This window comes from Leguminivora glycinivorella, chromosome 6, assembly GCF_023078275.1.
Source record: "Leguminivora glycinivorella isolate SPB_JAAS2020 chromosome 6, LegGlyc_1.1, whole genome shotgun sequence".
NCBI lineage: Eukaryota > Metazoa > Arthropoda > Insecta > Lepidoptera > Tortricidae > Leguminivora > Leguminivora glycinivorella.
The window spans coordinates 2922866-2947698 of record NC_062976.1 but is presented as its reverse complement, the minus strand read 5'-3'; the positions used below and the strand labels follow the sequence as shown (position 1 = coordinate 2947698).

Here is a 24833-nt window from a genome sequence, read left to right as displayed (position 1 = left end):
ACTTTAATGAATTAATTTTATGCCTTATCGCGAAAATCACATTCAATACACGACGGTAGAACTATCAAATTTAACAATTGGTTCTATAACCTAACCACAAAAGTAAAATTTTGAAAAAACCCCCGGCCGTGACATAGTGGACCGATTTTCATGAAACATGGACATGGCTAAGAACACTCCCGAGGGCCCGACTAACTCAGCTTTCAGACAAAACCCCCCCCCCCCCCCCCTACATGTAAAGTGGGGGCTGATATTTTTTTCATTCCAACCCCAACGTGTGATATATTGTTGGATAGGTATTTAAAAATGAATAAGGGTTTACTAAGATCGTTTTTAGGGTTCCGTAGTCAACTAGGAACCCTTATAGTTTCGCCATGTCTGTCTGTCCGTCCGTCCGTCCGTCCGCGGATAACCTCAATAACCGTAAGCACTAGAAAGCTGAAATTTGGTACCAATATGTATATCAATCACGCCAACAAAGTGCAAAAATAAAAAATTGAAAAAATTGTTTTATTAGGGTACCCCCCCCCCCTACATGTAAAGTGGGGGCTGATATTTTTTTTCATTCCAACCCCAACGTGTGATATATTGTTGGATAGGTATTTAAAAATGAATAAGGGTTTACTAAGATCGTTTTTTGATCATATTAATATTTTCGGAAATAATCGCTCGTAAAGGAAAAAAAAGTGCGTGGGGGGGACGCACTTTTTTCGCGCACACGCACTCTAACTTTTGAACCATATGTTTAAAAAATATGAAAAAAATCACAAAAGTAGAACTTTATAAAGACTTTCTAGGAAAATTGTTTTGAACTTGATAGGTTCAGTAGTTTTTGAGAAAAATACGGAAAACTACAGAACCCTACACTGAGCGTGGCCCGACACGCTCTTGGCCGGCTTTTTTTGATAATATTAATATTTTCGGAAATAATCGCTCCTAAAGGAAAAAAAAGTGCGTCCCCCCCCTCTAACTTTTGAACCATAAGTTTAAAAAATATGAAAAAAATCACAAAAGTAGAACATTATAAAGACTTTCTAGGAAAATTGTTTTGAACTTGATAGGTTCAGTAGTTTTTGAGAAAAATACGGAAAACTACGGAACCCTACACTGAGCGTGGCCCGACACGCTCTTGGCCGGTTTCTTTTTCTTTTTTTATTGCGGTCATAAACTATAATTACATCGGAGGGGTGTTGACATGCAGTGAGTGTGGTCGTACATTCTCTGCGAAAATAGGCGTCAGCCACCTGAGAGCTCACGACCGTCGCTCAATAGCCATACCAAACCGTCGCTGAGGCCGAAACCGGCCGGGACAAGATGATGATTCCTTTCTTTACCAAAAACACCTGCCTGCAGCCCTGCACTCTATCAATATCAGTAGGTACATATATCAACATTATCAATGTTCCCTAGGTATTTACCAATGAAACTTCTCTCAAATGGGGTTCTTCCATAGCACGTGTACCTAACACATTTTCCATGTGTGAATCATCGAATTGAATTCATTTATCAACCAATTCTATGCGAATAATATTGGGGAACCTTATGCCGGCTGTGTTTACCTAAATACAATGGTCAAGTGAGTTAGAGATAATATAATTTGTAAGAAAAAAAAACCACCGCTTTTGGTGTTTTGGTGAAAGGTACTTGCGAATGTTGGATTATGTACAAATGTGTAGGTATTTTTTAAACTAATTTTAATGTAAATCTTTGTGTCCAAGATCACCGCCTTCTGCATCTGACCCTTGATCTAAGCACCTAGCGAGAGTATCTCAAGGTGTTGGTCGAGACTCTTCGCTATGAGAACGTTCGCTGAAACAACTATCGGGACATTGGATCGTCGAATCAACATCCCACATGGCGGTTATCTCGTAAGCCAAGTTTAGGTACTTACTGTAGGCCTAGCACATGATGGCCGCGGGAGTATGTCGCCGCGAGATAGATCACACGTCTTCTTCTAACTGTATTAATGACATAAGGACGGGTAGTCTATCTCGCGGCGACATACTCTCGCGGCAATCATGTGCTATGCCTACTGGACTCCTCGGCTTTCGCTAGATTCTCATCATGGGGGATGGTGATGTCAACGAGCACGGCCCGGCGCGCGGCGTTGCGGTCGATCTATTATCACAATGTCAGGCTTATTGGCTGCGATAGTCCTGTCAGTGATAATAGATTATTTTTATGAGTTTTCCTCATAATTATGCATATGCTATGCAGGCAGGAATAGTACATTACGATACAAGTGCGTAAAAAAGGAAGTTCGAAACGAGTGGCGATAAATTAAAACACGACCGAAGGGAGTGTTTTAAATCGACACGAGTTACGAATTTCCGCACGACGTATCGTACGACTTTTTCAGTGCAGATGGACCTCCGAAGTTTCGACCTGACATATAATGAACCACTTCTCGCACTAGTGCATAAAAAAAACACCATCTGTACTGAAAAGTTTATTTAGGAACTTTCGGAATTGTCGCCTGCCTAGTTTGCAACAGGGTTAGGCTGGCACATTATGGCACGTCATAGGTCACATGACATAAGGACATATACAGATAGTCTATCTCGCGGCTACATAACCTCGCGCCAATCATTTTCTAGCCTAGGATGGGATGTTATTGTAGACTCCGATGAATACTAATATGAATCACTATTAGCGTGTTATCAACAAGCGCCATTATTTTCGGGTATCTTTACCAGATAATAAGGAAAACTGCGTTGTTTATAAACGTGACTAGTGGAACGTAAACAGGGAATATTTTCCTTGATTCTCGACATTATTAACAATATAGCTAGCTATTGCGACTTAGCCAGAAATAAGCATATGATTATTGTCATGAGGGCGCTGTTAGGTATTCGGATATTTCGGATGTATGAAGGTGACAGGTCAGTATAGGTAGTATGGAGAAAATCATTTATTTCTTTCTGGTCAGGATTTCAGCTAACTTTTTAAACTAAAAATATCACAAACCTGATGGTAAATGATGAGGTGGTGACCCCCAATGACGCAATACAATACAAATTCGCTTTATTGCACAATCTCAGAAATGTAAATGTACATAGAAACACACACATTAAAACAAATTTTACTGCAGAAGTAAACAATAGGCGGCCTTATCGCTAAAATGCGATTTCTTCCAGGCAACTTTTGGGTAACACTATAAGAAACGTTACAGAGGTTTCGCAAATGTGAATTAAAAATTGTTTACAGATATGTAAGTTTGCAGCGATTTTGATGGCCAAGAACTAGAACCTACACAATTATTAGTCAATTACACAATTGTTACACAATTACTTTGATATCTTTGTCTATTATTGACAAAGAGGATGGAGTGTACATAAGTATGTCTTTGTTATTGATTAGGTACCTTCACTGAGACTTTTCACTCAAAATATATTTTTATAATTACCTAAAAAACAATCCAGTGATAATTAACGTATCTAGTAAGTAAGTATTTTTTTTATGTTTATTGTCTTGTGATATAATTAATTATGAATGTTGTGTGCCCTATGAATGTTTAGGTACCTACAATTAGTAGATTAGGTACGTGTACGTTGTAGATACGAGTATATCTTATACTTTTAAACGAGCAATTCTTGTATATTTATTTATTTATTTATTTATTTATTTATTTATATATTTATTTATTTACACTGACGATCTCGGAAACCGCTCTAACGATTTCGCAGAAATTTGTTATGTGGGGGTTTTTGGGGGTGAAAAATCGGTCTAACTTATCCTTAGGTCCCGGAAAACGCGAATTTTCGAGTTTTCATGCGTTTTTCTTCGCGCGCCATCTCGTGTGCAGTAGTTGTACTGTTAAGACAGAATTCTTTCGGTCGATGTAAGTACTATTTATTGCAAACACTAGATGGCGACACAGGTCAAGGCTAAAACGAATAGAAAATACACTATTTGAGTTTTTGTGGCGAAATGCGCGCCATCTCGTGTGGAGTAGTTGTGTTGTTAAGGCTGAGAATTCTTTCGCTCGATGTAGGTACTATTCATTTTTGAACTAGATGGTGACACATGTCAAGGATACGAAACAGAACCGAGCGAAGCTCGGTTGCCCAGATATTGTACCTTAAATCAGGGTTCTCGCGTAAATAGTGCGCAACTTGCGCAAGATTAGGTAGTAGGTAATGTGCAAGATTAGGTACGTATTAGCAGATGTGTATGTGCAATGTACCACGTTGTACTCGGTAAGTAATTATTAGATTAGGTACCTACTGTGTACGTCGCAGTTATACTTAAATCAGGAATCTCCCCGTAAATAGTACGCAAGATTAGGTAGTAGGGTTAGGTATGTATACTTATGTCGTACCACGTTGTACTCTGTAATTATTAGATTAGGTACTGTGTACGTGTCTTAAATCAGGGATCTCCCTGTAAATAGTGCGCATTGCCACGCATTACGTACGATTGTGAACTTTGCGTGTGAGTCATCCACATATTGAGTGCGATTTTGGGGTGGATACTCGTATCGTCACCAGCACGGGAAGCATGGTCGCGCGATAGACGATAAAATATCAGGCCGTCCCTATCGCACTTACAAATAGTGCGATAGGGACGGCCTGCTATTTTATCGTCTATCGCGCGACCATGCTTCCCGTGCTGATAAATGACGTAGGCCATTTCGTTCATTGCACTTCACATATTGAAAATGTATCGAGCTAGATCTACTTATAGCATATTATGGTTTGTAAGTAATATTCTCTTTAAGGAAACTGTAAGTCTGCAATTTAAGTGCTTTAATCTATGTCAATGTACATATATGCGACTGTTTGTTTCTTATTAAATAAAATAAAATAAAAATTTCTTGACTAATGGAATTGGGTAAATAATACCTATTTAAATTTAAAAATGGAATAATGTCTCTGGATCCAGAGGCCGCGAGTTCAAGCCTTACCTAAGGCAGACACGGGAAAACGTCCCACTTTGTCGATTGCTATAAAGCCGCTTTGTCAGTTTATTCATATAAAGATACAAGTGAATCTCGCCTTAATGGTAACCGACAAAGTGGGACGTTTTACTAAACACACTCACATTTATTCTAAGTCTAGTGGCATCGATTGTAAACGTTTCTGACTTTCTGCTAATCCAAAGTTAAATAATCCATACTAATATTATAAATGGGAAATGTGTGTGTCTGTTTGTTTGTCCGACTTTCACGGCAAAACGGAACGACGAATTGTCGTGTTTTTTTAAGTGGAGATAGTTGAAGGGATGGAGAGTGACATAGGATACGTTTTGTCTCTTTCTAACGCGGGCAAAAGCTAGTATTTTATAAAATATGGACTAAAAGCAACAGCACTTCTTTCAGAAATTCTCAACTTTACAAACTTAATAACCCTATTACTGTCTAGAAACAAAACTCTTCCTCCTACTTTTTTAAACCCTAGTTCTTTCGTTGATACCTATACTTTCGGGCCTTCTGGGCCAGCAGTAGCTGAATCAAAAACAATTCGTAATTTCGACATTCGCGGAAGGCCACCTAGATCATAAAGTAAACATTTCTAGGTTTCCATATGCGTGAATCATCACCATATCAACAATCAGAATGAGATCGAAATCACTCAAGCCAGATAATGAGGAAAACAAAACAACGTCGTCATTTATGACTAATTTGAATAGTTATGACGGCTCTGCGTAAAATGTTCGCGTTTCAATTAATTTTATATTCTTAATTAGGCTTATACCTACTGACCGGGATATGCGTGATTACCTTTTCCCCTCACAAGCTCGGAAACACATATTTTGTCCTTTAATACCAGCGGGTAAAAACGCATTTTATCCACTAGTGGGTAAAGTAATTTGACCTTGAATAACGTCAAATTAACTGCTTTAAAATTGATAAAAGTAGGTGAATCTAGTAATAATGATGATTTACCACCTGTGGAACTACTGTGAAATAGTGATAAACGCATTTTTTGCGTTATAGTTTCCTCGCTGTAGTGAGAGGAAAAATTTTGTGTTACACTCGGGTGCAAACGTATTTTACTTCTCGTGTGTTAAAAAACTCGCAAGTTCAGGATTCTGCGAGTGGTTCAACTATAGAATCCTTTCATTTGCTCGTTTTTCAATTCCACACTCGGCGTTGAAATACAACTTTGCCCCTTGTATAACAAATAACTATTTTCATTTTTGTCGAGCGCGCGCTCTCTACGCAACTTTGACACCCACCCCGCCTTCTTCAGTTATCCGTGATCATGAAATGAAATGAAATGAAATGAAATAAATATCTTTATTTGCTTGAATATGGTAACAAGGTAGGTCTTATGGCTAAGTTTTCCATGCATATTCAACCTGCATGCAGGCGTGCAAATTTTTAACATTTTAATATTAAATAATTTATCTCATGCACATTGAATAAACAAATTACAAATTAATTAGGTGTCCTGCAAGTTCTAAATTTCTAAATAAACTAAAATGATGCATGCAACAGCGGAAATATCGACAGCTCGACAATCAAGGTCGATATCCCGGTCAGTATAAGTGTAATGAAAATAACCGTGAATCATTCGAAACTCTCATTAAGTATATTTTTGTAAAGAAGAAAACCTCAGAAAGATCATGTAGGTATTTTTAACCGACGCGGACACATCAAAATGGCTATTTTACTACGTATGTAATAAATTATATTAATTAAATATATCCAGGAAAAATACTCTGTTTATTCCGCACATGTGTCAGAAAACCTATCTTTCCTTTTTTCCAAGAACAAGAGAACATTATACACTGATTGTAACAAAACAAATAAATCAATAAGTACCTTAGACACTCTTATTTAGAGTACAACTTTGCCTGACGCAATATCACATGGACTCTGCATAAGTGACACGTGTTCGTAGTCTATTAGCATATTATCAGTTATCACAACTACGTCAACATGTCTGAGGGGCTCCCGCGAAACAACAATATCGCTATCTGCCTCTCTATCGCTCAGTTTAAGAGTGGCTGAGAGGAAAAACACGGATTTCGCATGTTCGTGTTTCGTAGTAGATAGGTCATGTGTCCATGTGCCATTGCCATTTGTATCTAACTAGTATAATTTGATCTGTCCAAGATCTGTAGGTACTATCAGCTGCAAAAGTGCATGGAGAAAGTATGAATGAATTCATTGATAAATTCGCCATCCACATTTGCAGCTGATAGTACATTCAAAATAACTATATATGGGCGAATGAGGGTCACACTTCATATTGGCCTCTTGTAAGCTCTCTTTGGCAGAGCGAGCGTAGCCATACCTACCTATTATAACTATTGTAAACGCTAGGGAGAGTAGAGAGTAGGTACTTGGACTGGACTATTGAGTCATACATTTTTATCAGGAAAATAAAAATATAGAAAATGCTTAATCAATCAATAGCAACTGTAAATAATGTTACGGAAACTGCTTACCGTCAAGTGGGCCGTATGCTTGTTTGTCACCGTAGTTTCTAATAAAAGATTACTGTCAATGTCAGTGTCAGGTGAAGCCTAATGAACACTGACTTCGAATGAGATCTTCAAACCATGCTGATGTCATGCTGCAGTACACTGCAGTAAACTTCATCAGAGTTAGTGACCCCTCCTAGTTTGTACGCAGAGGGGGTCACTACGATATACTATCATTGGACTAAGCTAAGTCTGCATCGTGTTTGATAGCACAGAGACATACTTACATACAATCACGCCTGTATCCCATAAAGGGGAAGGCAGACCATACTACTCAAGTTTCAATTTGTAAAAAGATAAATCAAAAGATACAGCCATTAACATGTGTAAATATCTTACGATTTGTAGCACCTAAGACACTCTAAAGTACTTCAACATTTAGTAAAAATTTTTACTAAATATCCACCATATAATATTTTATATTCGTTGTCTGGTTTTAAAGATATTCAGACATAACTTTTCTCATACAAATGTATCAAGTAGGGTGACCACACTATGTCGGCTCCTGATTTTCCCCACCTTCCCATTGTCATATTGAGATTGGGGAGTTTCGTTCAATTTTGATAATAGTTTACCGGATTTGTAAGTGGGAGCGAGAAAAGAATAACTATTTCTCGCTCCCACTTACAAATCCGGTACGCTCATCTGTTAGCGCGAATAGATTACCAGGTTCTGGTTTCTTACTAGTGAAGTATTATATTCTTTGTTTCTTACCAATTATTATTCATGTCCTTTTTAATGCTTGCATGTGTCGATATGGTTATTATCCTGACGTCGATAAAAATTACACAATACACATCATCACTAGGCCAAGAACATAACCTAAAAACAGTTTGCAGATGGAGAATTAATATGGTATTAGTTTAATATTATCAAAATTGAACGAACGAAACTCCCCAATCTCAATATGACAATGGGAAGGTGGGGAAAATCAGGAGCCGACATAGTGTGGTCACCCTACTTGATACATTTGTATGAGAAAAGTTATGTCTGAATATCTTTAAAACCAGACAACGAATATAAAATATTAAATGGTGGATATTTAGTAAAAATTTTTACTAAATGTTGAAGTACTTTCGAGTGTCTTAGGTGCTACAAATCGTAAGATATTTACATTTTTAACTTTCTCAAAACGTGTGGACTGAGTGAGCACTTACAAAAATTTATTATAAAAAACCTGACACGTTAGTGGTTCGTTTTGTATTTTACAAATTCCCATTTCACTTTTACTAAACTATACACATATAATAGCGGTCTAAATCTTATGTTTTTCATCAAAATTCGGCTTCTCAAAAGTGTGTGGATTGAGTGAGCATAAGAAACTATACATGTTAATGGCTGCCACTCTTGGCAAATAAGGGGTTGAAAGAAACGAAATTGTGACTTTGAAGTGACAGGTTGCCAGACTCTTGCGTACGCCACAATTAACCCATATCCCACAGTCAACTTCCGTGGACCACGGGAAGAAAGGGGGTGGTGAAATTCTTAACCCGTCACCAGGTCGACACACACGGGCCTTAACCCGACACTTACGATCTGTGCAAACACGTTGCCGTTGCAGAGTTATCATAGTCTGATTCTAAGGTGGTGGAAAAAGTACGGCCCGCGGACCATGTCCAGAGGATTGTATCCAGCCCGCCAAAATAGTGTGTGATATGGATATGGCCAGCCAGCATGTAGTAAAAATGCTTTTCGGTGTAAATCTGGCCCGCCTCTAAAATTCCTTCATATTTTGGCCCACAAAAGTTTACCCACCACTGTTCTAGTCGATTAGTCTATCGACCTACAGTAGCTACGAAAGCGGTGACCGTTAAAAATGATGAATATGATGATGGTATTGTATTGACTTGACCGTTAGTAAAAGTATGAGATCATGCGAGCGGTGACCTAATGACATATGAGTAAAAGTTATTGTAAAAATGTAGGAGAAAGGATTGCTTACAATAACAGTGGTGGGATGACGATATGACCAACACATTAGTTATTAGACAGACAATACGTCACACGGTCTACCTCTACAACACTCGTGAATCTCATCATTATGAAAACCATCTGGGTTCCTCAGACTCCTCTGTAAAAATATAATAATAAAATTTAAAATTTTGTATTACAAGAAATTACTTAAAACGAAATAACTACTTAGCTCAGTGAAGTGGTCCCAATCCAAGATTCGAGGGTCGCCAAATACGTATTTTCAACTAATATATGGAGCATATAAGTCAACTCAAAGTCACCACATAGGCATTAGGCATATAAGATTTTCTTAAGGTTGTCTGGAAGAAATCGCTCTTTAGCGATAAGACCGCCTGTTGTTTACCTTTGTTCGTGTTTCTTCCTTGTTTTGTATTGTTGTATTTTATCAAGGTGTGCAATAAAGAGTATTGTATTGTATTGTATTGTATTTCCCGTAGTAATTTAGTATACCTACCTATATAGGTTGATCCGGTTACGGTTGATCCAGTTGTTACAATCAGCACTCGTGTAATTTTGGAATATTTATAAGAAATTAGTTTTAGGATTGAATCTGGGCTGTTAACTGTTATACTGTGCATTGGTGGCAATGGCAACATCTTAGCTCAAATGCGCTGCTCAAAATCGTGGTACCTATTTCACCAGTAAAATAGTACAGTGTATTGTTTATTTAGTGTTGTAAACGCTTTATAATGCGGTGTCTGTGTGTAGTCTGTGATTCTACCACATTCAGACATTTCAGTCCAATTATAATAAGACGGCCCTGCATCAGGTGACCCCGGAAAATAAAACAATTGAACGCTGACATTGAGGCGGCATTTGATAATGTATTCTCTAGAGGAAAAGGTCATACATTAACGTGTGTATAAAATCGGTAATCTCTGCTTGTCCTTAGATTATTGCAAGTATTTAAATTACAGAGAAGAATTTATTGAGATATCCCCTAGGTTAGTTTGTATGAAACATTCCTTTTTTGTTACCTACCACATTTCTATACATTATCGGTAATAAAATGAAAGTTTGATACAAACTGACCGGACATGAAATAAAACATGGAATATCGCGTATCTAGATTAATGAATTTACAATTCATCCCGAGTTCCCGACGTTTCGATCACTTTACAGCATTCGTGGTCAACGGGTGCGACTTCCATAGTTTTATTTCATGAGTCTAAGTAGGGAACTGTCGCGGTAGGTAATCGAAGACAATATTATGACATGGGACATTTTGGGAAACCTACTGGATCTTGTTCAGCATCATGTACTCTATCCGCCTACCAATTTTTAGGGTTCCGTAGTCAACTAGGAACCCTTATAGTTTCTGATCTCAGTAACCGTTAGCACTATAAAGCTGAAATTTGGTACCAATATGTATATCAATCACGCCAACAAAGTGCAAAAAAAAAAATGGAAAAAAATGTTTTATTAGGTACCCCCCTCTACATGTAAAGAGGGGGCTGAAATTTTTTTTCATTCCAACCCCAACGTGTGATATATTGTTGGATAGGTATTTAAAAATGAATAAGGGTTTACTAATATTGTTTTTTGATAATATTTAAATTTTCGGAAATAATCGCTCCTAAAGGAAAAAAAGTCGTCCCCCCCCTCTAACTTTTGAACCATATGTTTAAAAAATATGAAAAAAATCACAAAAGTAGAACTTTATAAAGACTTTCTAGGAAAATTATTTTGAACTTGATAGGTTCAGTAGTTTTTGAGAAAAATACGGAAAACTACGGAACCCTACACTGAGCGTGGCCCGACACGCTCTTGGCCGGTTTTTATTATCAATATCGAAGACGTGATCTAAATACACAAACTTTTTGAAAATTGCGAATCAGTGTCTAAATTAAAAGGCCTAAAAACCAGTCCACACACAAACGCAACAACTGAAATGTCAAATCTCATTGCGGAATTCGAATTTCGACTCGTTCGAAACAGTGACGTTTGGCAACGCGTTGATTTTCGTTCAGTTGACGCAATGTTTCATAAGCAAAGAGTGAAATTCATAATACCGAGTGGCAATGGCAACTTGCCGACTGTCAAGGTTGCAGTATTGCATCTTCGTGGTTAACACCTTTTGGGTTTAATTAGTGTTATTTTAGTTTTTTGTGTGTTGGTAGTGTATTACAGAAATTTAGAGTCGAGTTCGCACGGAGTTTTAATAAAACTCTTATCTTATTACGAGCCAGGTGTCCTAAAAATGCCTATATTTCTACGATTTTGAAGCTGTAGATATAGTTTTGTTCTGTTCCCTGATATCCGTGAATTATATTTATTTATTAAATGTATGTGTAAGGGACCCAAATAAAACATTCTTAGGTTTAATAAGTGAATATTTAACATTTTGTAAATATAAATAAATAAATATTACCTTAGTAACCTTGATATTTTAAATCAGTACAACACATGTTGAAAACTTGACACTGTTTCTTAATGTAATAAAATGTAACAGCGTATAACTGCAATTTAAGTAGTAACTTTCTGATAAATATATTACTTATGAATTACTTTCACCATGCTGTAATGATTTGCATGTAATGCTGATCACCTCTCGCATCTCATTTTCCAACGTCTGCAGCCAGTTTTACAATCTCATTTTCAACGTCAGTAAATAAGAACCTCCATCCTTTTCTTTAGGGTAGCCAGATTTTCTTTGTTCTTATTTACGACGCATCATCTAGCCTCCCCAGTCCTGGAGGCATTTGTTTTGTTTTTGAATTTGGAACCTTTTGTTACTCAATAAAAGTTCAGAATACATTTTGGAACATGTACAAATGACGGCACAATAACTTTGGCGCTAACAGTTATTGCGCATATTTATGCAATTTTTGCGCATATTTTGAAAAAACCCCCGACCGGGACATAGTGGACCTATTTTCATTTCATGAAATCGGTCCACTATGTCGCGGTCGGGGGTTTTTTCAAAATTTTAATTTTGTGGTTATTACATATAAGTATCTACTTAGGTAGATAATTTACGTTTGATATTCGGTATTTTGGCTCACATTTAGAAAACATCTACACTCATTGCCGAATTGTCTGAAACAGATATTTATTTTTCGCAATTTTAGTATTGGCCCACACTGACACAACATCGGATCGCGTAGGTACCTAATGTAAAATACCCTATAATGGACGGTGATGCCATTATGGACAAAAAATACAAATCCTTACAAGACTAATTCTTAGTAATGTTGCTAAGAGAGTTGAGTTCATGTATAAAATAATAAAAAAATAATACTCGATGTAAACTTGAATGAGTTTTACTTACTGCATTAAGCATGAGATAAGGCATAAAACATACTAGTTTGTTGCTCCAAAGATATAAAGAAATAGCGTTATTTTGCGAGTGTCCATTACTGGAACCGAAAAACTGCCTACCTCCTATGATGGACAAGGAACAATTTACAAAACCAAAATTTACAAGAAACAATCCTATGTTAAAATAACCCAAACTAATTTTATTTATGGTATAAAAAATTGACTCATTGAGTATCAGTTGGCTTTAAAAGTAAAATTTTAAACTAATTTCACTGTCCATAATGGGGGATCCATTACTGGAGAACTGTCGTCCATAATTGGAGAAAAAACACCTAGTTTTAATTTGTCAACTATGAAGAAACCAATAAGAGTATCTATTCTGCAATAGGCTTGAAATGTAAAAGAAGGATAGGACATTCAAGATTTAACACGCTTAGCGGTAGAATTTTTACATTTATCAGTGAAATACAGGCGAAAATTTTTCTTAAACTGTCCATGATTGGGTACGTTACCTTACTTAAAGATAATGTTTTTTAATACTTACTTCTACAATCATTTACACAGAAATATTAAATACTTGATTAAAAAGACAAAAATAACGCAAATTAGAACATGTTCTTCCTTTATTTATAAATAAAGTAGCTAAATTTCATTTACCTATGTAATTTCTTACTCCCGAGAAACCCACCGCAAAATTGTCTTTTCCTCCCACAACCGCAAACATTAAGTAGGAATAAATGAGCATTTATACCTACAGTCTGGTGACTTACAAGATGAACGCACTATCTATACCTACCTTACCTAGTAATACTCCTTGAGACTCCTATCGCCAGCAGGGTTAGCACATAATTGCCGCGAGAGTAATGTCGCCGCGAGATAGACTATTACCTGTCCGCGAGTTAGAAGAAGACGTCGTGATCTACCTCGCGGCGACATACTCTCGCGGCAATTATGTGCTAGGCCTACAGCATATTCAAGGGAGATTCCCCCCCAATTAGCGTAAGTTGTTAACAAAAATTAACTCGCTGTCAGTTTTATGACGACAATTATATAAAATCTGTCTAATAATTTTTACGTTTTGAATGTAGATTATCGCTTAAACGTAATTAACACAAAAACAATATTTTTATTGAAATTTCATGCTCAATTATCGTCACAAAACTGACAGTGAGTTAGTTAATTTTTGTTTACAACTTAGGCTAATTGGGGGGTCCCAAATTCCGAAAATGGCCATATATTCAATTATAAATATATATAGACTCCTTGATGATTATTACACATAATTATTTTTAAAATCGGGACTTAATCGCGTATGACTATTACATATTAAACTGACCTCCAACGTTTCAGAGACGGCGTTGTCCCCGTGGTTTCGGAGTCTTCTCCGTGAATATCCTTGTCTTCGTTCACGATGAAATTAAATTAAATTTCGCCCTCGCTGTAAAATATATGTGATTTTCTGATTTTGCTCCCTTGTAACACAGTTTACCTACTATTTCATGCGAGACATCTACTGTCACGCCCACTGAAACGAAAACAGCTTCCACGGCGCTCCCTTCTTGACATTACTACCACTAGCCCCTAATACAGGCGCACCCAATTGGATGGGAACTCCTTATGAACTCTATGTGGAACTCTATGAACTCAACTATATGTAGGTACAATGTACATGTTTACTTACTTTTTATATTACCGGTTTACTTACTTTTTGCATTTTTAGGGTTCCGTAGTCAACTAGGAACCCTTATAGTTTCGCCATGTCTGTCTGTCCGTCCGTCCGTCCGTCCGTCCGTCCGTCCGTCCGTCCGTCCGTCCGTCCGCGGATAATCTCAGTAACCGTTAGCACTAGAAAGCTGAAATTTGGTACCAATATGTATTTCAATCACGCCGACAAAGTGCAAAAATAAAAAATGGAAAAAAATGTTTTATTAGGGTACCCCCTACAGTAAAGTGGGGGCTGATATTTTTTTTCATTCCAACCCCAACGTGTGATATATTGTTGGATAGGTATTTAAAAATGAATAAGGGTTTACTAAGATGGTTTTTTGATAATATTAGTATTTTCGGAAATAATCGCTCCTAAAGGAAAAAAAAAGTGCGTCCCCCCCCTCTAACTTTTGAACCGTATGTTTAAAAAATATGAAAAAATCACAAAAGTAGAACTTTATAAAGACTTTCTAGGAAAATTGTTTTGAACTTGATAGGTTCAGTAGTTTTTGAGAAAAATACGGAAAACTACGGAACCCTACACTGAGCGTGGCCCGACACGCTCTTGGCCGGTTTTTTTAAAATGTGCTTATCAAGTTACTGCCATCAACGTATTATATGTATAGGTACATATGTATAAAAATAAAAAATATTGGGGACACCTTACACAGATCAACTTAGCCCCAAACTAAGCAAAGCTTGTACAGTCGACTACAAAGAGATACATCTGTGATACAAAGTGGATACATCTCTTTGTAGTCGACTGTACTAATGGGTGCTAAGCGACGATATACATACTTAAATAGATAAATACATACTTATACACTATGTAACATAAGTGTCGAAGATAAATCCTACGGCTTATACATTACCTTCTATAGTACCTTTAATTTTCATGGTGTTTATTTTAAAAGGAAGTGGTATTCGTAACCGCTATTCGATACCGGTTATGCTCTTAAATGGATCACCAGCATTAATGTTACACCCTGTATACATAGAAAACATCCATGACTCGGGAACAAATATCTGTGCTCATCACACAAATAAATGCCCTCACCGGGATTCGAACCCAGGACCGCGGCTCACCGTCATACGTGTCTCTTTCTGAACCACGCTCCCTAGCAGTGAATGTGTCTTTCCACCTTTCCTCCTTCCTTTCCTCCTTCCTTTCCTCCCTCCTTTTGTATCCTTGTACTGACCATGATTACCTCCCCTTTTTGTTTCTTGTCGAGATCCCGATATTTCGACGCAATTACATGCGTCATGGTCACGGGTCAACTTTAAATAGGTTCAGTCACCGGCATAAATAAGTGATGATTTATGTACCTTGTCGCTTTTAATCGTTTGACAATTTCGTATGACATTTCACACACGACGTTAAAGCGATGAGGTCCAGAAATCATCACTAATGCCGGTGACTGTAGGTACCTACTTACCAGCAGCGGCTGGTCCATACAAGCCGATTCCCACCGGCTTGCCTAAAATTGATTACTAGTACTAGTAAGTACCTAATGTTAAGGTAGGTTTTTTTTTTTGCTCAGTATTGCCTAGCAGAAATTTTCACCAGCCGCCACTGCTACTTAATTACAAAGGTCAAATTCAAACAAACAAAAATTCTGATAAAAATGTCTACCACACGAAGCTAGTACCTTTCTGTGACTGCCACAAATATTTACAAAGACTACTAAACTGATTAAATAATCAGCGGCCTATTAATCGCCAACGCACAATTAACATTGCTCGATTTAGCTCGTTCCTCTCTAATGCCAACAAGTTTTCCTTGGCTATTTAGGCTCGCCGGTTGACTTATAGTGACCTTGGAGAGCCTATGCAGTTTAATTTTTGCGAACGCCATTGCAGTGTTGGCCAATCGTGTTAGGTCAGTGTATATTTTCTCAAGCGTTCATTGATTATTTTATTATCAATTAATTTTGTAAAGTAAAATAATATTTTTTGTAAAATCAAATGCGTAAATACGACCTAAAGGCTTTTTTAGCCAGTCTTGCGCTACAAAATAGTCAAACTAAAGCTTAAACTCGTACCAATACTTACCATTACATACGTACTATTGCTATATATATATATATCTATCTCTCCAAGGAAAAAAAAGTAGGAAGATTAAGGCCCACTTGCACCAACCATTTAACTCAGGGTTAGTGGGCTGTCATCTGTCAAATTCCATATAAAATGGTGCGTGAACCCTCCATATTCGTTATTGCAAGTGGCCCTTAAAGTTATTTTAGTTATCTTTCATTTGTATGAGTCTGTATTTTTCTTTTCATCATGTTTAATTTTTTTATTAAATGTACTTTGACATTCAGAGACTCAATACATCTCTAACTTTGTACTTTAGTTGAATTCATACTACTATAATTGTTGACATGTAAAAGTTCCCCTGTGGCCTACTTGCTGAAAAAGTGTTTATTGATTATTTTTATTTATTTTTTATTAAATTAGTACCCATACTTGTAAATAAAATAAATAAATAGCCCAATTCTCAACAGGTTCAGTTCAGGTCATGTTTATCTGTGTAAGGGTTCCCCCCAATATTTATTTTTTATTTGAAATATTTGAATTTAAAATTACTTAGTTGGTCGGCATAACGTTTTCGTACTCGAAGGGGCACACAATAAAGTCAACTCAAAGATGGGGTAATTTAAAGAAGGTCATCTCCGATTTTCCCGGACTTCCCCGGGAGTGCCCAATGATTTCATAACCTTTTTTCATTTGTGAAAAAACCGTTTTTTCAATAAAGATTAAAAAAACTTTTTAAGCGCCATCCACACTCGCGCGCGTATCGTGGCGCGACGCCTCGAACACGAGTGTGGAACTTTCTGCGTATCGAATCCACATACGCGCGCGATTGTGGAGGGCGCTTTGAAATAACTTTTTTCTAATTGTTATACTTATCTGAAAATACCGCATGTCTCACGGCAGTTTTAGAGTAGGTAAACTAAAACCACATTGACCATAATTTAAATAAATAATAAAAATTACATAATAGGTAATTATTATTATTCACATAGCGATAACAATACCACAATTTTGACAATATAAGTACCTTTTGTACACTCGGTATGATAGCGGGTATGGTATCATGGTCAATGTCCAACCGAATGTTATTAAGTCATCAATGTCATCATTTACTGTTGTGCAATTTATAATTTGTCTATCATTAAAATTATATTCACTAAAAATTATTAGATCTAAGCAATATTGTAGAACACAGCAGGCTTAAACACAAATTTCATAACACATAGGTGAGCATTTTTTTTTTTTGCCAATAATTTTTTTTTTATTGTTTTAGGGAGTTTTAGGTCAATTGTGCTCAGAATCACGAGTACTTTCACAACAACAACAACTCACTGGACAATCTCACTGGGAGACAAAAAGTGTATTTCCATACATTTTTGTTACTTTCCTCTTTTGTTACCCCATACAAATTGTACGGAAAATTGTAACAAAATAAGAAAAAATCGTATGGGACAATTTTTTTAACTATGTACTAGGATTGAAAAGGCTAGTAATTCTGAGTAGAAAGAGCTTTTTTTTTTTTTTGCAAAAATATCACACTTCATAAAAATGGCAAAAAAAAAGAAATGAGGTACGACATAAGAAAACCGACGCTGATTTTAATGTCCTAGTCCCCTAAATTCATGGTAGATACCTAGTCCTAAAAATATTAAAAACATTATATTTCTGTAAATTTCTAACTTCTCATCAAGGACGATATAATACGGACAGACAAAGCCCATACAAAAAAGCGTACCCATGAAATAATATGAATATATGGGCCTTATAAATGTATGGGCTTAAAACTAGATGGCGCTTTCGCAGCATGGAAGTGGTCAAAATCACCTTTCCCCAAATATTTTTGCGTGTTTTTATTTTTTTATAAGAACAAATGACATGCTTCTTTATTTTAATATTATGAAAACACGTCAAATACACATTTTGAAAGAAATACATTTGTAGGCATCATCAGTGTAGTTATGATAGTATTTAATAGGTGGCGCTAAAAAATCGAGGTACGATTCTTAGTATGAAGACTATGAAGATTATAAATCCTATATAAAAAAATAACCTTGCTTCTGATTAAACTTTTATAAGTTCTATAACAAAGTTTTGGGTAAGCAGTAACTGCAGTAAGCATCATAATGTCAAACAACCAACCACTGAGCAAAGATAAAACCCTCAGCATAAACTACCAGATCACTTACCATGACGTACTAAAGACGTTCATTTTAGGTTGAGAGAAAGGGACACAGCTATAGCAGTTACATAGCTCCCTCCCTCTCTTTCAACCTAAACTGAACGGCTTTAGCACGTCATGGTAACCCCCTGATCACTTTTACACAAATGATTACGAAAATCTACTACTAAGGGCCACTTGCACCAACGAAAATGCAGGGTTAACCCGAGGGTTAACCCACCATTTTATATGGAATTTGACAGATGACAGCCCACTAACTCCGAGTTAAGTGGCTGGTGCAAGTGGGCCTAAAGACAAGTTTTGCAGAGAGAAAAGTAAGACTTAAGTAAAGTCAGTAAGAGTCAAAATTACTTACAATGTTTCTTTCGTTTTCTTTATTAACCCCCTACGCAAAAACGACGGGGTGTTATAAGTTTGACGTGTCTCTCTGTCTGTCTGTGTTTGTGTCTGTCTGTGGCATCGTACCTCCCGAACGGATGAACCGATTTAGATTTAGTTTATTTTGTTTAAAAGCTGAGTTATTATATTTCACATTTAGACAACCGGTCTGGCTCAGTCGGTAGTGACCCTGCCTGCTGAGCCGCGGTCCTGGGTTCGAATCCCGGTAAGTCCGTTTTTACATTATCCGATCCGACATCGGATGTCGGAAGGATTTCAATGGAAAAAATCCAAGATGGCGCCTGTAATGTATGGGATATGGGTCTGACATCCGATATCGGATCGGATAATGTGAAAACGCACTAAGGGCATTTATTTGTGTGATGAGCACAGATATTTGTTCCTGAGTCATGGATTCTATGTATATAAGTATGTATTTATCTATTTAAGTATGTATATCGTCGCTTAGCACCCATAGCTTTGCTTAGTTTGGGGCTAAGTTGATCTGTGTAAGGTGTCCCCAATATATTTATTTTATTTGGTTCGCAAGAGCTCTCATGATGCTGCGACTCCCAATTTGCATGACCCCGCTTTTTATGCAGAAACTGCATGAGTAACCCTTGATTTAAATTAAAACAAAGGGCCGTGTGTCTGCCGTGAGTAATGCAAGATGAATCGTCGGAGACAAAGGAAAATATGCATCAAACAGTCTGAGTTGCTTTATGTAAAAATCCGAATTATAATGTCTACTAAAGGTAACCTTTAAAACTTAGGTATTATGGAAAGTGACGGCGGCTTCCTCGTATATTTTTCATATTTTGAATTTGTAAACCTATTTTTTTTAAACTTGAATTGGTTTATGCAAAATTATAAAGAAAAAATAATAACATAATAAAACGGTACTACTTAAAACTAAATCCTAACCTATGGCGATACTAATTCGTTGCGCGAAATACTGGGCAGCCCTCTGGTCGCCTGAGGTCTCTTAAGATGTCTCTCTTTACTCTATATAAAACACATTTTCTTACATTTTTTTATTTTTATTTCTCCAATTCTCCCTTAACTGCTCTAAGGTTAACTGGAATGGGATAAATTCGCCTTTGTACAAATGATTTGTGTGTTTTTTTTATTTTGTTTCCTATTATATGTGTTTTATGTTTGTACAATAAAGTGTATATATCGTACCCACGGTGGAAATGGCATAAGCCTCGACTACTATCAGAACCGGTGTCGTCAACACGCACACTGTCGTAACGTTAACTACATAGACATACCGCACGTGATTGGTCGTAATATTTCATTATAATTTTAATAAGAACCAATGCCAGTTAGTACACTTTGAACCTTATGTGTACAACGTACTGTTTAGATTTGATTACATCAATTGTCAGTTATGATGTATTAAAACGAAAAATGATAATCGCATAGATAGTTCTGCCATCTAGCGTCGAGTAACCAAAGTAAAAAGCTCCGATAACAGAAAGTAGTTCGGCCACTCGACACTAGGTTGTAGCACGTCTATGCGCGATTAGCGTAGAAAATAGTGATGTGTGTCGCGTGCAGAGCGGGTTATCGATAAAAAGGTAGATGATGAAGCAGCGTAGGGCAAATAAAATTAATTTCGATGGAATAGAATACAATACAATAGAATATATTTATTTGTAATAATTGTACATGGCGGATAATTACTTTATAATACGTTATTTTATGCATCATAAATGAATAATAAATATTAGGGTACCTAGGCTGCGTCAGGGACGCAGCCGCGATTGTTAACGTGAAAAGTTTGTGTTGTGGACCACCGCTATTAAGAAGGGGACAGTAACTATATTGCGAAGGCCGAAGGCCGAGCTCCGCGTAGGGCCGAAGGTCCGGAGCGTCTCTGAGAGGTTCGCAAGTACCGGAGCGGCAGGCCGGAGGCCCGACGAGGAGCTTTGTAACCCAGCGAAGGCCGGAGGCCGAGCTCCGCAAATGGCCGAAGGCCCGGAGCGTCCCTGAGAGGCGCGCCGACGAACCGAGAACCTTTGTGGTGCAGAGAATAGAGTTTCTTTTATTATTTTGAAAATGGAATGCGACAAAACAAATGCAACTCTGTTCCAATTTAATCTGATTTGAATTTAATCGAAATTAATAAGTGCTACAGGTAGGACCTTGAGCATTAGGAGGATTTTTCAACACTATGTACATTTATATAAAGCCTATATTCACAAAAGAGGATCAACTACTGATTGAAAGTCACTTCACTTTTAAAACGTTCGATATTTGAAACGAAACACAATCGCAAATATGATTTTTTGTACTGAGCAGAACGTTCTAAATTTTAATGTCATTAAAGTATCGGTTGCCGATATCTTAATGTTTACATTATGATGCACTAGCGGATACCGATTTTTTTTATATCGCCCCTAAGCATATAATATAGAAATTATGATATGAATGTAGATAAAATCATACTAAATTACAGCTCTATCAGAGTTAAGAACTACTAGTATTTAATAACCACATTTAATCAACAATCTAAAATACACAAAAATACATTAAAAACATGCAAATGATCACATTAACAAACCTGCACATTAAGGTTTTGTAAAGTTGATATGTTCTCATTTGACATGGCAAACTTCTCTTTTAATTCTTTTAGAATATCTTCCATTTTATTTATTTTTCTTTTTAATCTGCGACTTTGGGTTTGCAACCTTTTAATTTTTAGTTTTTGTGTTTTCACCTTATTTTCAGCCCAACGCAACTTAGCACAAAGTTTTATTTTTCTCGGAGTAGAGTAAGTAAATTCCGATAGTTGATCTGGATCTATTTTTGATCTTTTTGGACTTGTTTGACAGTCAGGGTTAAAATTACCAACTCGTTTTTTAGCATGACCTCGTATATCTTCTTCCATGCGCATTTTTTTATTAGTGACTGGATTACTCTCCATAAGTACATATGAACCACGTTTAAAAGAAATTCGTACGTCATCGTCTTTTCGCGTTTTTTTTATTACTCCGGGACTGTCCTCCTCAAGTACAGACGTACCCCGTTTAATTCCTGTTACCTGGATACTACTGCTACGACTTTTCTTCCGTGGTGTAAAGTCTAGGCTTTCTTCTGCCACCCGCTTTGTTAAAGCTGTGGATTTGGTCATAACAGTTGTACTATGTGTCATTTCATTTATTTGTGTTTCTTTTTTCACATTTATATTACTTAACTCGTATATGTCTTGTTTTCTAGAAGGACCAGGCATATTATAAGGAATATCGAAACTTGCGTCTTCACTCGGTTCATAAGATTTTTTTGTACAGGGTCCAGAGTTGGAATCACAGTCATTACTGAAATCCGCCTTTCTTTTTTTAGATAGGTTTAGACTTGTTTCACCGCCCGTGCTTATATGCTAGAAATCAATTAAAATACGTTATAGGTTGGATTTTAATAACAAACTTGCATAAAAATCAAAACTGTACCTACTAATACGCCTAATACATTGTTCAAATAAGACTGATCAATAAATGCGTTATATCCTCAAGTCATTTGCTTACATAATTATTGCAGAAATCACTAACACAGAGTAATTAATACAGTAAAAGTAAAAAAATATATACTTACATCATGGAATATAACTATTTTCTTAATCGGGATTGCACTCTTAGCTAAATATCTGTAGCCTTTTGCCGTAATAAGAAAATCATTCTCGCTGAAATGAATCGAACATATGGTACTGGAATTCACTGGCATCCAATTCTGTCTCCCGGTAGCATCGATCCATTTTTCCTTTTGAAAAGGATCTTTAGGAAACCTAAAATAAGTGAAAAAGGATAAATATGATATCACCAAGTATTCTTTACTTATAGTTAACCGACGAACGGTTATATGTACAATAAACCACATTATTACATAAATTTAATTTGTATAAACTTGAAAACCACATAATTCAACTTACATTAATATCAAACACTGCACAAAAACAATGTCGATAACTTTATCGACATTATCGACAACACCGCGTATCTATTTCTACGGGTCAACGGACGATCGAGTAGCGAATGTTCTAGTCTTTTGGCGATTTAGCTTTGCTTTTCGCTTAATGCGAATAGCGACTTTACTACATGATGATAGAGTTTATTTTTGTGAGGCTCATTAATAAAAAAGTGTCTCGCGTAAAATAAGTCACAAATCTATTAAAATAAAATTAAATAATGCTTACCGATGGTACGAAACGCCACCATGGGAGATATTTTTGGTGCTGCTTTTATTTTTGCACTCCAAAACGGAGCAAGTGGGCATGTTCACTAGCTTTTTCCTTTTTTTTCTTTAAGTGCACAGACAAACGTCACTCGCGAGTCACTCCGTCGAACTACGGCCGAGTCGCGCGGAGTTATGCCCGACTGGGCTTAACTGTGGCACACGCGCCACGCCCCCTTTACACTTCTACTGTTTTTTCTGTTCTGTGATCGTACCTAACATTATAGTTCATAATTCTAAAAAGAAACAGAGCACCATAGCAGATTTGATTTCATATACCTACCTAAGATACAACAGAGTTCAAAGTTATACAATATTGTTTGTTCTTTACAATTAATTAAAGAATTTATAAAACAAATTGTGCCACAATGTTTTATATTTCTACCTATTGAATTTCGCGCGACTCCTCCATTTTCGATATGACTTACAAAATTTCTTGATAATTGTGTACCGGTAATTTCACAACATTTTGCAGCTTCATGTAAAAACTTTTGACAAAGAAACGTTGATGTTTAAAAAAGCACAGTTCCTTTGCTATTGTTATTAGGTCAAGTTGTTCTTGTTATTCAAAATCTCCTTTTGAAACAACAAGAAAACAACTTTTCGTCTTTCTTTCCTTGAAGCACCAAAAGTATAAAGTTATACAATGAACAAAAATCTTACCTAGGTACCTATTATTATTTTTGACTGATTTTCTCAATATTAGAAGGCTTTAAAGTCGTCAATGTATTTTTTGTTATGTAATAAACAGAGGGCGGAATCGCTCATGGCAAAAATCAAACGTCAATAGAGTTCGAACGTTAAATTTTATCGACATTTTCAGCTATCGATAAATTCAGTCACCTTTTATATTTCTGACTTTAACATGACCTCTGATTAGCTATTCGACCATTTGATTTTGACCTCTTTGATTAGATTAAAAGTAAATTGTATGACCTTTGACTTTGATTATCATTTTTGTCACTAGCCCTTCAACTAATTCACGTTTGAAGAAAATGGTTAAAGTTGTATTGTGTTGTATTGTTAATCCAAAACGAAACACAGACAACACATGGATAAAAAAGTATCCTTGTCTTACTTACGACGAAAACCACTCAACAGTATACTGATAATTTATCGACAGTCGATAAAAAATAACGATCCAACTCTATTGACGTTTTATTTTTGCCATGAGCAATTCCGCCCTCTGGTAATAAATAAGTTGAAGTCAATGGCATATAATATATAGGAACTGATGTTTCGATACAGCAACGTCAGCAACACTATTTAATAAATCTCTACTTATATTTTATTCCCAAAGTGAATATGTTTTTTTTAATATGAATATTTCTTAAAATTTTCCCAATTTACTTATCTGTAATTCTGTAAGGAGATATGGCAAAGTGTACCTATCAAACTCTTTTAATATGTATTGTATACATTACGTGATCATTCACAGAATCTGATCTACAGACACTTCATCGAATATTCCTAATAACAGTTCCCTGACAGCCAAAAGGCACCCGTTTCAGATAACGTGACAAATAGTTGTATAAATATTAAAGGCTCATTTAGGTGATACGAGTTTCTCGCCTCGAACGTACGATTATCGAAGTACGAGAAAAAATATCGTATCATGTAAACTATGCGTACG

At 36.4% G+C, this 24833-nt stretch overlaps 1 protein-coding gene across 2 annotated transcripts; it reads right to left on the bottom strand.

The window, feature by feature from the left end:
* Window positions 1–21059: 21059 nt before the first annotated feature.
* On the bottom strand, window positions 21060–23401 carry LOC125227501. Of its 2 annotated transcripts, XM_048131834.1 has the most exons (3): window positions 23163–23401; window positions 22565–22754; window positions 21060–22352 (listed from the first exon to the last, which is right to left on the bottom strand). In XM_048131834.1, exons 1-3 carry the CDS (start codon window positions 23240–23242, stop codon window positions 21528–21530), a joined length of 1095 nt encoding a protein of 364 aa, XP_047987791.1. In that variant the 5' UTR covers window positions 23243–23401; the 3' UTR covers window positions 21060–21527. The 2 variants fall into 2 exon arrangements, with proteins under 2 accessions (XP_047987791.1, XP_047987790.1); XM_048131833.1 differs by having other exon boundaries at window positions 22565–23401.
* Window positions 23402–24833: the final 1432 nt, after the last annotated feature.

Coding starts and splice junctions, on each gene's coding strand:
- LOC125227501 (XM_048131833.1), bottom strand. CDS start 22,846: ATGTGGTTTATTGTACATATAACCGTTCGTCGGTTAACTATAAGTAAA. Junction 22,353..22,564: donor AAATAGTTATATTCCATGAT/GTAAGTATATAT, acceptor ATTGATTTCTAG/CATATAAGCACGGGCGGTGA.